This window comes from Fukomys damarensis, unplaced genomic scaffold (genome assembly GCF_012274545.1).
Source record: "Fukomys damarensis isolate Sample0158 unplaced genomic scaffold, DMR_v1.0_HiC HiC_scaffold_10, whole genome shotgun sequence".
Classification (NCBI taxonomy): Eukaryota; Metazoa; Chordata; class Mammalia; order Rodentia; family Bathyergidae; genus Fukomys; species Fukomys damarensis.
The window spans coordinates 40,439,142-40,454,878 of NW_022900922.1; the positions used below are offsets into that span (position 1 = coordinate 40,439,142).

General features: G+C 38.4%; 1 protein-coding gene across 1 annotated transcript in view; it reads left to right on the top strand.

Annotated features, from left to right (window-relative positions):
- Positions 1-6,123: 6,123 nt before the first annotated feature.
- The window catches only part of LOC104870648 (prolactin), a 45,124-nt gene continuing 35,510 nt past the window's right edge, over positions 6,124-15,737 (top strand). Inside the window, exons 1-6 of the mRNA XM_010636328.2 lie at positions 6,124-6,178; positions 7,735-7,798; positions 10,258-10,430; positions 11,722-11,829; positions 13,239-13,418; positions 15,589-15,702. Of these exons, the coding sequence (XP_010634630.1) occupies positions 7,780-7,798; positions 10,258-10,430; positions 11,722-11,829; positions 13,239-13,418; positions 15,589-15,702 (594 nt within the window). The 5' untranslated portion in view covers positions 6,124-6,178; positions 7,735-7,779. The remainder of the gene's footprint in view (positions 6,179-7,734; positions 7,799-10,257; positions 10,431-11,721; positions 11,830-13,238; positions 13,419-15,588; positions 15,703-15,737) is intronic.

Sequence of the window (15,737 nt, forward strand, 5' to 3'; positions counted from 1 at the left end):
AAATACCGAATATTTTCTCTGGTATGAAAAGCTAAAAGTGTAAAAAAGATCCAAGTTGTATAATTGATAATATGAAATAGGAAGAAAAGTGCTATAGTTGTAGGGGAAGTTGGAAGGGTAGGGAAAAGGAAAGAAGGGACAAGAAAAAATATGAGAACAGGAAAAAATTGAAATAAAGTCTCTTTAAATATGGAATGCTGGAGGGAGTGAAGGGAGGTCAGGGGCATGGGGAATAAAAGAGAACCAAGACATGTCATGAAAAGGTACAAGATCCCAATGATGAAAGCAATTGTACTAGACACTTACAGAGTACCAATAAACTCAATAAGATCAAAAAAAAAAAGAAAGAAAGAAGGAAAAAAGAAAATAAAGAAAGTGACTATGAAGCTTTCTTTATAATTAATAAAAGTAACCCGGGATCATGTTTAACACATCTTCCAGCAGCACAGCTTTATGTTGGCTCATAAAAAGGGGACAGTGAGGCTGTTTTCCTGTGTGTTTCAAAAAGTCTGATACATCATCCTCTTATCATTTTGATTTCTCACAGGTAAGAACATAATATTGGAGAGAAGGATGGTACAATTTATTTTAACTAAGGGCTGGATGTTACCATATAGTTCAATGTCTGTCGGTATTCCATAATTTGTAGATTATAAGGTGTCTCCTGAAAATATACTTATAATCAAACATCAGTTTTTAAAAGTCTATACTAGTTTCTACTAGAAAACAAATATGGATACCTGAAAATTTTTATGAAAAAATAAGAAAATTACATATATAAATTTATGCTTTAATTAGAGCCTTTGAGGATTAGCAACCCTTCTGCTGTTAAGGTTGTAAGGCATTGATGTTGGTGAGCTCAGCCACACTGGAAGGGACAGACCCAGACTGTCCTGGGCTTCCTTCGTGTCTGGACTCAGCCAGCTGGACTGAGGAGGCAGGCACCAGCCTCTGCACCAGGACCACTTGGTCTTCACTGCTGGACTTTACAATAGGGCACTGATGATACGTTGTCTTGGAGACTTCAGAGGAATGAGGAAAGGAAAAGACAGGAGAACATTTCCCCTACTCTACTTGCGCCCTGTCCAGTCAGCAACATGCCATTCACCAAGGCAAGCAAGTTCAGCTAAGACATGAAGAATACAGAAATAGATTCCGACACCTCAGTGAGAAAGCTGTAAATACTTATGGATGCACAGGGACATGGTGTGTTGGAGAATGGAGTTATAAATTAATGTACTGTGAAATTAGAATTCTAAATAGAAATATCCAAAGCAATAATCAAAATAAATAAACCAATTAATATTTTGGAGACATGCTTGTGCTCAATAGGCTGAAGACCTGTAGAAGATAAAATCATTTATTTCCTACCTATTTCAGGATTTGGGGCTGAAGCCACTGTAACAGCAGACTGATGAGTGAGGGTAAAACATGCACATTTATTTAGTCACAACTGGTACATGACCAAAGTGACTTTAAAAGAAAATGAACCACCAAAGTATCTGGGAAACATGCATTTTTCTTGCTAGGCTTGATGAAGACGAAGATAGACATAAGTGAGGACTGCATGATCATGCTCCATGGAGTGGTAATAACCTAGGGAGAAATACAAAGTCTGTGAGTTCATTCTCCTCTCCGTGTCTTTAGAGATAGGAAGCCCTGTCCTTGCAGCATCGGGAAGGCATCTCAGGAATGAGAACCTTATCATTCTCTTAAGTAAGAAGCACAGAGCATATGACTCACCCAGGCAGGGCCCAGGAATGAGTCTTTGATCCTCTTCGGGGAATAAGGGTAGAAGAAATGACTTCCCGAGGATATTTGTCAGGGTCCCACCACGTGTGAAGAAAACATGTTGACAGTCCGTAAGCACAGTGAAGAACACCATAGGAAATTAACTGATTATAATGCACCCAAATTACTCAAGATTTTGCACAATGTGTGTTTCAGGGTCACATTTCCTTGATTTTATAATTGGTGGATTTTTTTATTTTTTTTGAATTTATTTGTATATTTTCCGTGTACAGTATATTTACATTTATTATTGACATCTTGTACTTTTACATGACAGGTCTTGGATCTCATTTTTTCCCTTTGTCACTGTCCTCCCCTCACCCCTTCTCCCTTCCCTATAATTGGTGTTTTATAGGAGCTGGAACAGCCTTTTCCCCACAGTAATTGGCCTGAAGAAGTCAGAAAATCAGATGACACAGAACTAGTGACTTAGCTTATGTATAACCTAAAAACATGCAAAAGAATTGCATCTGGACTGTGACAAAACAGTGAAAGTATTTCCAAGGTCACTGAGCTGTGAGGGAGATTCTGACGTGAAACAACATCCATCTGCTATCAAATGTTCTTTGTGTGTTCATAGCTTCCTCCTCCCTCATCACCTAGTAAAGGCTTAGCCTTCCCTGCATCTCCACAGTTCAAGTTCAGGTCCTTGGGGACACAATAGGGAACTGTGCACCAGGTCGACCCCTCCCAGCCCAAGGAACTTCTTGTCCCTGCTCTGTGTTCATGAAAAGTGCAATTTCTTTTGTTCCCAGTGAATTGTGCCATTCATCGAGGAAAGCGCTATCTTAGTATTCTTACCTCAGTGGACCCATCATATTTCTTTACACTCAGAAATACAGTAGGTATGAATAAATAAAAAGCAACACATTAATAAAAATGTGGTATTTCTTCACAATGGAAAACCAGTCTGCTGTAAAGAAGCATAAATTTGAACCATCAGTATAACAATCTATTTTCCTTATGCCCATATGTCCATAACATTAAGTGAGAGAAATCAGATAAAAAGGTTTAATATTGCATGTTTCTCTCATTTGAGAAATGCAAAATAAAAATGAATTAAAATAAACAACAGTAGATAATACCACACAGGAAAGCAGACTATTGCAGACGGAGGGAGGTCAGGAGCTTCCTCACTCTCCACAATGTCTGGGTGCCCCTGAGGTTCCCCTCTCTACGTGGCTCTACTCTTTCTCTCTTCTCCCTCACATCCCCAGGACTGCAGTCTGTGACTCCTGTCAGAAAGTTCTATGCTCCTGGACTTAGGGGCTCTTCTGGGTTCTACTTAGGGATGGAGCTTTCCTTATTGATCCTGACTCAGGAGCAGTGATTAGGATGCCCAGAGATGCAGATGTCTGTGGTGTTCTGGGGACCATAGGGAGAAGCAGTGCCTGTTGCAGAGGTGCTGGCCTACCCTTTCCCCCATTATCTCTGGCTGTAACCATGAATACCTGTCCCCTATCTGCGGTCACCTCCCAGGTGAGTTTCCTCATCCAAAGGGGGAGATTGTGCAGGGAGCAGGCTTCTGACTTTGGCCTCACAAGCTGCAGCTTATGTCAGCCTACTGTATTAGGATACCATTATTTGTCTGAATACAAGTTTTCCTTGTATAGAGTATGATATATTGAGGGTTTAAGTCACTTTTTAAATATCCATTTGGACAGATTTGGTTTAAATTGGACTTCCGCAAAAAAAATGTAATAAAGCAATGAACATAATTTATTATAACTTTTTATACATTTTACCCATTAAATGAATGGAAATCTCCTTTTCATGTCACTCATGAACAATGTGAAGAATTTTTTGAGTTTTCCAAATCAGAAAATGAGTATAAGTATGTGTTGGCAGCCTCTTAATCCATTCTACTTAGATCATGGAAAGTGTAAGAGTTGCTATTATGTTTTACTTTTCCCCTATTTTGAGTTGTCATCCTCCAAACCAGTGAAACAACTCCTCACGGGCTCCTTGCAGTGGGTGCCTGGCAGCCTGTTGTGTCCATGAGGTTTAGATTCCAGCTGATCTATGGCTCTGTCCATGACACTGAACTAGTAGAAGAGATCTGAGTGACACTGACTTCTGTTCCCTAGTGTGCACCTGTGTCCCCATAAGGTACTTTGTGGTCAGTTGTGAGGAGAGAAGAATATGTGCAGGGGAACAGATGGTTCTACACATTACGTGGGATTCACTGCAGGAGGACAGGAGTAGAACTGCCCACATTTAGAGGATAAAAGTGTAGAAGAGTGGTGAAGGACAATCTTCATGTACAAAACACCTTGGGCTGTGCACCTTTGAAACATGTTACTTGAAAGAAAATAATTTCACATCTTTGACTGTATAGATGTGTGAATGTACGCCACTTCATTGGTCCTAGGCAGGCTTGCGGCAAGAGGGTCAGCAACTTGACAGAAACATGACTGGAAATGGGAAATAGACATGGGGGAGAATTGTATGTGGAAACATCTCCTTATGTTTGAGGAATGTCAAAATATTTGTGTAACACATAAATGTTCATGAGAAAGTAATGTCAGAAGAATGAGATTTTAAATAGTATGATATAAAAAAATCCCATTCAGACTACACTACGATTGCCCCAGTGGGATCCTGAACCAAGTGCTCATGGTGACAGAGGTGAAGTTTATGAGTGGGCTCAGAAACACTGCCTTGCACTCCCCAATGCGGACCTGGCTACAGCCACTGCTGAGTGTCTCACCTTCTAGGAGCAAAGTCCATCCCTGCACACTGGTATCACACCATTTCCCATGGTGCTCTACCTGCACCCTGATGACAAATGTTCATATTTGACTGGTCTCATCATGAGTGTGGTGACTCTTTGTCCTTAGAGGAATACACACATCCTGGTCATGGATTGAGTTTCCTTGCACGTTGTTATTGTTCCATAACTAGCATCTTTTTGCTTAGAGAATGATGCATCCACCATCAGATCGTTTTTGCCTAGTGTGGCTTCTTAGCAAAGAGTGCTCTTCAAAGCTGAGCAAGATGGCAATGGGCTCCCGCTCTTGGAATTCTCCAGTTGTGACTGGTGATCTAACATTCAGATGCAGGTGAATGAAAGGCTCTTTTGAAGATAATCGCAGTGCTGCTATGCAGCAATACCTGTGGCTAAGTTACACGTAATTCTATAAAAGTTCTTAATCAGTACCACCATCTGGAAGTCCGTTTCCCACACTGTGATACATGTGTGCAGGTTTCTATCAGTGAAAATTGGAATGGTAGCACTGACCATTACTCTGAAGGACCCACTAGTGATATATTTACTTTTTTGTTTCTGTGACCCTTTGCTCTGCTAAACTAGAAGTCAGTTCCACAAAGGGAAAAGTTTTGCTAATGTAGCATCAAAGAGTCTTTTGCAATGCAGTCTGAATACTTCTTCTTATGATTTGAGGCTCTTCATGCACCTGAGTCCTCAGGTAAGACAAGGAGGTATAGTGCTAATGGGGTGAGTGGTCCAGAGTGCCAAGGAGAAATTGCATTAGTGCTCCAAAATGGAATGAGGAGCAGTAAGTTTGGAATGCAGAAAATTCCTTAGGTCATCTGCTGGTAATATCATGTCTTGTTATTAAGGTTAGATAAGAACTTTAACAAGCCAGTCCAGAAACAATGAGAACTTGCCCAAACACCTCAGAAATAAAGGCATGGATTATGAGTCCCTGTAATGAACTCTGAATACTGTGGTACCTCCTAAATCATATATATATAAAATCTTCGGCAGGGGCCAGGGATTTACTTCAGCGGTTCAGTGGCCTGCCTTGCAAGCGCAAGGACCAGAGTTCAATCTCCGGTACCACACATACACACACACACACACACACACACACAAAATCTTTGGGACTTATATACTATACAGCAGAGTAATAATTGAGTTAATATCAGTTGTTAAATGTCATTATATGTGCATTATGAGTAGAGTCATGCCATGTGCAGTGAAAGATTCACCAAAGGAAACTCTGGCTCCTCATAGAGGGAAGGAGTTAATGCAATCCCAGTTCCATGAAAATAGCTTTATTATATTAATAGAGTTATAAATTTGGTATTGTGTGTACTGTAAATTAGGTATGGTTTTCAAAGATCTGTCTCCTTAGGAAATCAACATGGGATGTGCCCTGACTGCTAATCATCCCATATCATCTCGACTGGATGAAGCAATATCTAGCAGATTAACCAAGCCCACTCCCGGAACAGCCAGTCACATATTTGAGATATTATGTTATGGAGGCAACCTAACTGGGTAGGACTTAAGGGGATGGTGGGTGGATCTGCCAGTACTTCAGGTCAAATAAAAGGAAGATAAAAAGGAGCTCTGTTGCAGTGTTTTGAAGCTCTGGCTTCCTCAGGTACTCAAGTCAGCCTCATCACCAGGAAACTCCAGGTAGGCTGCAGGCCTTTGATGTTGGAGTGGTGTTGATTTATTAATCCCTCTGTTGTTTCAGTTATAAATTCTTTGGTCAGCAGCTATGAGATTTTCTGGCTCTTCTGCACACAGATAACAACTATGGTCTCTGCTGACTTTGAAATTGTAAGCTTAATGTATATATGTGTGTGTGTATGTGTGTGTTTGTGTGTGCGTGTGTGTGTGTGAATTCTTCATCAACAGGATTATTGTTAATTATGCTGATCTTATAGGAATCTCTAAATGGTACGTGGAACTTTTGAGTTCACAGAAAATGACTTTTGTTACTTTCCTCCAGAGAGACTTGGGACTGAGAAGGCAAATTGAGTACAAGCTAGCTCCAGGTTGTCCTTCTGTATCCTTGATAATGGTAGAAACTCTTGGCTAGAATTTTGGTTTACTACATTATGTGCTACGCCTCAGTGAGCACATGTGTTTATCTGTGTTTGTGTTGTCCCTGAAAGCATACTATATCTTAGTCCCCAGCCCCTGCTTTGTCTCCTAGAAGCAAGAATCTCTCTATGTGTATCTTGACTGTGGACTAAATAATTTTATACATTTCTGTGCAATTGCTCCATGTTTTTAAAAAATCTGTGTACTAGGGATAGTAATAAAGTTTTCCCTATATGTGAAAGGACAAAGTAAGAAAGAGATGAAAATACATGTTGGGAAACAAGGTACACAGATATTTCAGTTTAAAAATGAGAAGCTAAAAAGTATAAATGCAATTAAAGTATAGAAATTAAATCACCATATATTAGAGAAAATTATATTTGTCTAATTTTTTATTTTATAAGTCATGATATTTAACACACAAACATATTTAAACTTATCTATCATTTCTGAACGATAAATTTATAATGATAATAAGAGAGTATTTCAAGAATTGCAATGGCATTTATTTAAGATACTGCACAGAAATTACAGTAAATTGAAAGTAAATGACTTTAAATTTTATTAGAGAAAATTATATTTGTCTAATTTTTTATTTTATAAGTCATGATATTTAACACACAAACATATTTAAACTTATCTATCATTTCTGAACGATAAATTTATAATGATAATAAGAGAGTATTTCAAGAATTGCAATGGCATTTATTTAAGATACTGCACAGAAATTACAGTAAATTGAAAGTAAATGACTTTAAATTTTGAAAATTGGGCAACACACTGGTTTCCAAGATTACCTTCATCTTCTCTTTCATTTCCATTTGGGCTAGTTCATAAAAGCCCTTTATTTCTGGCCAATATATCTTCCTGAGTGTGAGTAAGAAATAAAAGAAACAGGGGTGGGGATTTAACTCAGTTGTGCCGCTGCCTGCCTCACAAGCACATGGACCCAAGTTCAATTCCAGGCACCAAAAAAGGAAAAAAGAGGGAAATAAATGAAAGATAAGTTTTGTATGGAGTTATGAGAGTAATAATAATGATGGCAAAAGCTTGAGGGAGAAATAAAGAAAATGCCTGATTAAATGTATTCATAAAAATTTCAAATGTTCGGAAACTGACTTCTGACCTTGCACTTGATGAAGCTGGTCCTTCTCTGGTGAAGTGAGCTTCCCATCTTCTTCATCACCATGGACATCAAGGGGAAAGGTACGTGCAGCAACTCAGGGAGTTGTTGGCTTCGTTGACACTCTTTTGTGAGTTACTAATAAATAAATGTAGCTAATATCAATAAGCTTCAGATTCATAGGTGTAGAAGAAATATCATGATTTATCTGTGATGGAATTCCACAGGGTTTAATAGAATGATTCAGTCATCATATTAATTTTTCTATCAAGTGCTGGACCATCCTAGCTTTAGACATGTGGAAAGAGCTAAAGATCTTCTGCAGTGTATTATTGGGGGTCATGAAGTATGGGCAGGGTGCTATATTTAATGGAGAGAGGACAGGTGTTGGTAAGCACTGTCCAATGCATGGGATAGATGTCTTAACAAGAGCGTAGGTTGCACAGAAAGGCACAAGGCTGAGTTTGAGCTACTCTGGACCACAAGAGCCAATTGGTCCAATTTGTCTCATCTCTAGAAGTTCAGAATTGAACTTTTCTGGTTTCAGTATTATGTGATTTGGCCAAGTTGAGTCACCTTAGCAAACTTCAATTTTGAGCTCACAATGCAGGACTAGTGGCCATGTTCATCCTATGGTACATTCTTAGTTTCATTCAAGACAATGCCTTTTAGAAATGAGAAGGCTAATGTTAAATAATTGCTTTTGCTTCATTAGAAATTTTGTGTGAAAAGTAGATTAGTAACAAGTATACATTTTGTATAATATAAGCAAAAATATCATTTGTGTATTTTATCATATCACACTGTAAAAATGAATACAATGATAAAGTTGAAGATAACTGCATTTACAGTTAAAGAATATTTATCTACTTATGAGTTTCTCAATAATCTTATTAATTTTTTTATCTAGAAAGCATATTTCCTTAACATATGCATATAAAATATTCAATTAAAATTCTATTATGGTAGATTGTATAAAGTAAATTTTTGGATTCAATATGATTTTAGAAAAGTATATCACTATCAAGTAAATCATATCACATTTTTTCAAATTGCAACTAAAGCATTGTTACATGATATAGTGTAATATTAATTATATTCAATTTGTTAGCTAGTTTTCATTTATTTTAAAAAATATTTATCTAGTTTTATATTGGATATTTTTGCTTGTATTTATCAAAGTTTCTATTGTGAAACATTTTTTTTTTTTTTTTTTTAATCCAGTGATCACATTAGGGACCTTGTGCTGTGAGGCAGGTGGTGGAATCTCTGAGCCAAATTTCCAGCCCTGAACTTATTCTATTAATGCAATCTTATCTCAAAAACTCTTTGGGAGTACTCCCACTGAAGATAAAATGTGATTTTTAGTTTTTAAACTACTCACTTTTATTTTTATATTGTGAATGTGAATCATTGCTAGTATCTTTATTATTATTAGGCTTGGATCTTTCCATCCACTGGAAGAGCAAATTGACTAAATCACCTCTAATCATTCACAAAGATTTTGAAAGTGATATTTTTAGAACAGAGAAAGTAGGTCCGGTCTAGCCTCTGAGGGCCCCGTCACTGCTCTGCATAATGCAAATGTTTTCCTTCTGGAGATTGGCAGTAAGCTCTGCACACACTGTGCTCCAGGACCACAAATGTGGTCCCTGCTGCCCAGACCAGACTGACAGCCCGCAGGTGTGCAGGAGGTGAGGAGGTGAAGGGTACAAACTACAGCGCGGTTGCTCTGCCTCTTCCTCTGCTAATGGTAGGACTCGGGAATATCATTTGCCTCTTCTAAATCTTGTGTTTCAATACACATGGCGATTGTTATGAAGCCTCAGTCAATTGGTGAGTATAATAAATCTCAAACTTGGAAAACTATGTAATGATATTGGCCAAGTGCCAGGCAATTGCATAGAGGAAGATCCAGTTCATGGCATTTTTCTTATGACAGGATTTTCCTCATACCCAGTATCAGCAACCTTGCAGCCCTATTTATTCTTGGCAAGCAAGAAGATGAAACCTCCAGATAAAATGTGGTGTTCTCATATATCTGTTTAAGATGCTCATATCTATGAGTGATTTAAAAATTACAGACTCCTGGAGAATCTCACTGCTGATCAGCTGGATAAATTCTGAAGATATTAGTTAATTAATTAAATTTTTTGGTACCTGGGATCAAACTCAGGACCTTGTGCTTGAAACAGAGGTGGTGGCACCACTGAGCTAAATCTCCAGCCCAACATTAATCTATTTTAAGAGAATGCTTTAAAAGTCTTGAATCAAATTGAATTCAATATCCAAGTGTTTGCCAAGTACAGAAGCCTTTGTCTGTATAGTATGAAAGTCCAGGAGACATCTTCTTCTCAGAATGTGAAAATACCCCTCACATACAGGCCCACAGTAGAAACTGTTGGTTCTTCCTTACTTGAGCATTTACAGCACCAAGTCATGCCTTGAAGGCAGTAGAGATAGATGAGGCTTCCCCAGAAGAATGGCTAATGATGACCTCACCAAATGGATCAACCTTGATGATGTGGTTTTGTTTCAGCAGAGCTCCTCCTCGGGCTGCTGGTCTCAAGCCTGCTCCTGTGCCAGAATGGGGCCTCTGGTAGAACTTGTGTTCCTGGGTCCAAATGCCACCTGATGCTCCAGGAACTGTATCAGAATGCAGTCTATTTGTCTCATAGCATGTATTTCTATGCTTTAGACCTGTTCTTCCAACTGGTAAGCATCTTATATTTACATCTTCCTAAATGGAGAAATCTCACTAAGGTTGGACCTAAAATACAGTTTGAACATGAAAAATTCAGCAGACAAATATCTCATAAAATAATAATATGAATATAATGGTGTCAGTCAATAATCTTGGAAGTGAAGGGAGGGAATCTTTTATAAAATTTTCATTGCAAAGAAAATAATCATTAAAAAGATCAGTTAGTACATGTAAGTTTAACCTTCTAAGCACTTGCCATATCACTTTTAAGCAGGGCTGAGGACCAGCACTGATTTCTTGCTCTTGCACAACAGGCTGCTCTACAGGCGTCCTTCACTGAATGCACTGCAGATACCTGCGATGCCAGAGGGGTTTTGCAGTGCATTGGGTGGACAGAGTAGAGTTCATTAAACTGAACTCTCATAGAGGAAAGATACACCTAATTACGTGAACAATGTCCTCTCTTCTAGGTGAGACAGTAGAGTGGGGTTTATAGCAGCCAAGGACTCCATAGGTCACGTGGCCCAGCTTTTGTGACACACACAGTTATTCATACAGTTCTTGTTGCCCCCCATTTTGAAGTTGCCATATTGTGTCTCCAAATCATCCTATCGATGATTTTAAATCTTCACTAATTTGGCTTAATGGTGCTCACTCAATTTCTCTTTGCTTTTCATCTCAATGTATTATTGACAATTTCCAGTGGTGTTTTGCTCCATTTTATTCCTTATCTTGTCACATTGAATATCTTGTATTTTGAATTACCTTATCTTGACATTGGATATCTTGTATTTTGAATTTATATGAACCTGGCAATACTCATGTTTATGGATTTAAAAGAATTTTCAGCAACACAATTATTAATCTTTATTTATAGAAAGAATATGACTTTGGATTCAGAGGAAAAAAGAGATTCAATACTTGGATGTAGATGCCTACTCTGGATGGGTTTAGCTCAGATACTAGAGAGAGTGATAATTACAGTTCTTAACAGATGTGTGGTTTTTACAGCTTTTTGGGTTCGCATTTCAAAGTGTGACTCCTAGGGAGGGTGAGTGGACAGAAGCACTGCAAAGAGGCTAAGAGGTGGTGAGTTTAAAATATGAATTGAAAATAGGGAAATTACAGAGCTACTGGAAAACACCATGCTGAATGGTGACTTTCTTCATTCTTCATATTCAGTTTTTATTCAAATCTCACTCTTCAAAAAATTACACATCCACCAATGTATTCATATTTTTAATGAATCCATGTTTTCAAGTTGCATGTCCATACTAATTAAATTGTCTTCAACCTTTTTAGACAGGCATGTATTTGCATCGCCCAGGCTACTTCTCTGCAGCCAAAAAATTATGTCACACAGCTGATATCCTCACTCCAGATGAGCGGCAGGATGCCAAACTGATGCCGGTAAGTCCCTAGCCTGGCTCCACCAGAACAACTCAGGCAGTGACTCCCTCTGCCCTGTGCCAGGTTCTCCCAGGCTCTGTGATCAGCCATAGCCGTAGTCATACCTGTTGTGAAAAGGACGGAAGAGTAAGAACCCAAATGAAAGGACTCTACATATTTGCTGAACTACATATCGAATTTAAGGTTAAGTGAAGATTGTACTAGAATCAGAAATTGGCCACGCAGATCATGTTCCTTTAGCCAATGCCTTGTACCTAGCGTTCAATGTAGTATGCTCCTTGAATCGGAGCAGAACTCTCGTCCGTATCAATCACAGGTTACTGTGACTCCTGCATTTGTGGTGTGTACATCAGTGACCCCTGTCAGATCTACAACTTCTCTGCCAGACTCCCAACACCCTCCTCATCCTTCTCCCTCTGTTTCTGCTTCTCTGATGCCAACTTCCTCACTCTGTATTCATACCCCTGCCTCATTCAATGCCTCAGCTGAACATCAATCCACTATTCCTGACCTGTTCTATGCTGTGTACACTTTCTCAGAGGTGCAACTCTGGTCTCTCTTCTGATAAAAACCATGTCTCCACATTCAGCGTTCATCATTTACATAAGTTGTAATTGTTTGTGGTTAAGACCTGTCTCTTCTGAGTTCCTCATTGCAACAAGATCTTAACATTATTTTAAATAAAGGGAGAAAATTTCACAGGGAAAACAATGTTAAATTGTACCCATTTTAAGTGTCATTACAAAAAATAGCTACTCCCATATTCCATTTTTTATTTATTCTATGCAAACTAATTTGCACTCTTTATTTTATTAAAATGGAAGAACCCTACTGAAACTATAGCACATCCGAATCATCACTGATGCTAACATCATGTTTTTCCATGAGATCATTTAATTTTTTTTCTTTTTATTTCCTCATTGAGTTTATTGGTACTTTTAAAGTATACAGTACAGTTACATTTATCATTTGGATGTTGTTCCTTTACATGACAGATTTTGGTTCTCACTTTTTTGCCATACCCCTGCCTCCCTTCACCAACTCCCCTATTTACAAAGACCTTGTTTTCCTTTTCTCATATTTTTCTTTTCCCTTATTTCCTTACCCTCCCCTCCTCATTTCCTCTACACCAGTGTAAGGGATCCAAACTGTGTAATTGACAATATATGATATAGGAAGAAAAAGGCATATTCAGGTTTTTTTGTTTGTTTGTTTGCTATCCTGCAGCACACTGTATGCTAAATACTTTACTGTATTTTTCTTAAACCTTCTATCATCTGCACAAATATTTTACATACATAAAAAAATAGCAACAATATATACTGCCTCTTCCTCTGAGCAAATCTCCTGTAACTAACCCAGCTTCATGTCACTTATTTTACGATTATTGCTCCAAACTGTCTGAATAGAAAGAAGACATCATGAAGGTGGTGTTCCATTTGGTGGACTCCTGGAATGAGGCCCTGCAGGAGCTGGTCAGGGAAGAGAATCAACCACCGAAATTCCATCGTATTCTCTCAACTAAAGAACAAAAAATATATTTAAAATACCAAGAGCTTAAAAGAGCCATTGTCCAAATAGCCCTCCAGGTAAGCAGTCTTTTGATGCTTCTTTGCATTTTAAGCAACTAGTTTCCACATATGGTGAGAGTGTTTGAAATACCTCACATGGCTAGAATCACAATGAGGGCAATTGTTACAAATTCTACTTTGCTGTTAAACAAATTAATAGCCTTAGCCAAACACAGTGCAGATTGTAATGGAAACAAACTTTAGGGTTCATCTCTTGACATGGGCCAATTCCCTGCACTGTCCCCAGTGTCCCCAAGTCTTGGGTTCTCATGGGGTTGGTGATTAAATATTTTTCAGGAAGGAAAGTCAGAGCAGAGCTTCTGCATCAGAAATGCTATCTTCAGAGTATCTCAGGAAGACCACACAGGAAGTTCGGTCATATTTTCCGTATTCTCCTTACACCAAAGGATTAGAGTGGGAAAGAAAAGAGGAGAAAATCTGAATCATATAGGAAGTTCTGCCCCACACCCTAGCCGAAGTACATAGGAAGCCAAATCACCAGTGTTGTCCCACAAGCACCTGAGTTTAGAGCTTTGCCAAAGAATAGCTGTTTCTATACTGGAATGTTCCTAAGTTTATAGTTCATAGAAATTCATCCTAAGTTTCAGAGTCCTTGATGTTTCTAAATGTATATGTATGTCACAATATTTAAACATCAGAAATAATTTGTCATATCCAGATCGAATTTATTTAGGAAAATTCCTATATTAGTGAGACAGCACATTTGCAACTTTATAATGTTCTCAGAATTATATAAATATATATGATTTGTCAGTCGGGTGTGTTGGTGCATGCCTGTAATCCCAGCATTCAGGAGGCTGAGGCAGGAGGATCACTGTGAGTTTGAGACCAGCATGGGCTACTTAGTGAGTTCCAGGTCAGTCTCAACTATGTAGTGAGACCCTATTTCAGAAAACAAGACAAAACAAAAAAGATAGGTGATTTTGGAAGTAATAACAGAAGCAACTTTATATTTCTTTTTTTTTCCTAAATACCTTGTATAATTTTTGTGGAAAAGTCCTAAAAGAAAAAAGAAAGTGTTAATCAAGCAAGATAGGGAAAAATTACCTTAATTTCAAGTTGTTTGCTTTATTACTGTGAGAACATTTCTTGAGGACACAAATTAATTCTAGAATTCATTGATTTATGTCCCTTGTCCAACAACTAATATATTATGGTACATGTATTAATGTTTTATAGGATACATTGTCTTAGGGTCAAAGATTCAAAAGAAAAAAAAATAACACAAACCTACCTAAACTACAAAGTCGCATTCTTCCAATTTCAATAAAATATATTCTTACTCTGTGGGAAATGTCTCAACAGAACAGGGTCTGCAATTACCACACACTTGTATCTCATCACTCTGGAAATGAGCTGATGCCTTCAGAGGCAGCACAGCGACACTGGGTATCTGGGATCTGAGGATCTCCTAGCTTGCTGAGGCCCAGGGAGGGCACAGGGTCCACTGCTCTCTTCTGTTCTGTGCAGAACTTTCCTGAAGAACAGCCTCCCCCACCCAACACACAGCCCTCTCCATGGGGCTGCTGCCAGCACCCTCCCTCTTATGCGTGCTTCTATAAACTGCTCCCACTACATGCAACTCAAAAGGACACAGCTGCTTCCCATTTGGAAGATACATTTCGGGGTGAAGGGATGCACCTGACATTTTGTCACTTACGACTCAATTGTCACCACCCTCAAACACTAAGTGCAGATTCAAAATCTCTAGAATCCCAGTAGTGATACATTATGCAGAATACATTCAGGTCAAAGCATCAAACAATAAAAACTGAATTACCAGAAGAAAGAATGTACAATTGGAAGAACAGGGACAGTTCTGAGCAAGTGTAGAAGTTTCCTAAGCACCACAGTAGGAGGATGCTCTCCATTGCTCTTTGGGCAAATCCATGTCTACCCTGAAGTAACAAATTTCCAGATCTTCCCCTGACTTCACTTCCAGGAACATAAACCCCTGAGATCACTGCATGTCAGAAAATCAGTACTGTGTTCTGATTTTAGCATTTAGATGAATATTAAGTTCATTACAGTCTGGACATTGAAAAAACATAGTTTGGCTGAAGATTTCAGTTTTCATTACTTTCCAAATCACAATTTAACTTTTAAAGAAACATGGATATACGAATATTAATACTATCATCAAAAGTTACCGTATTTTTATGTCTAGCTTGATCTTGAAGTCTCAGAGGAAGATTTTTCTCCGAATTCGGAGATAGAAAATTTGAAGTCATCTAATGAAAAACAACGTCTGTTTACTGTTTATAACCTGCTACGCTGCTTTGTTGCTGATGCAGAGAAGATTAAATTTTTCTTTTT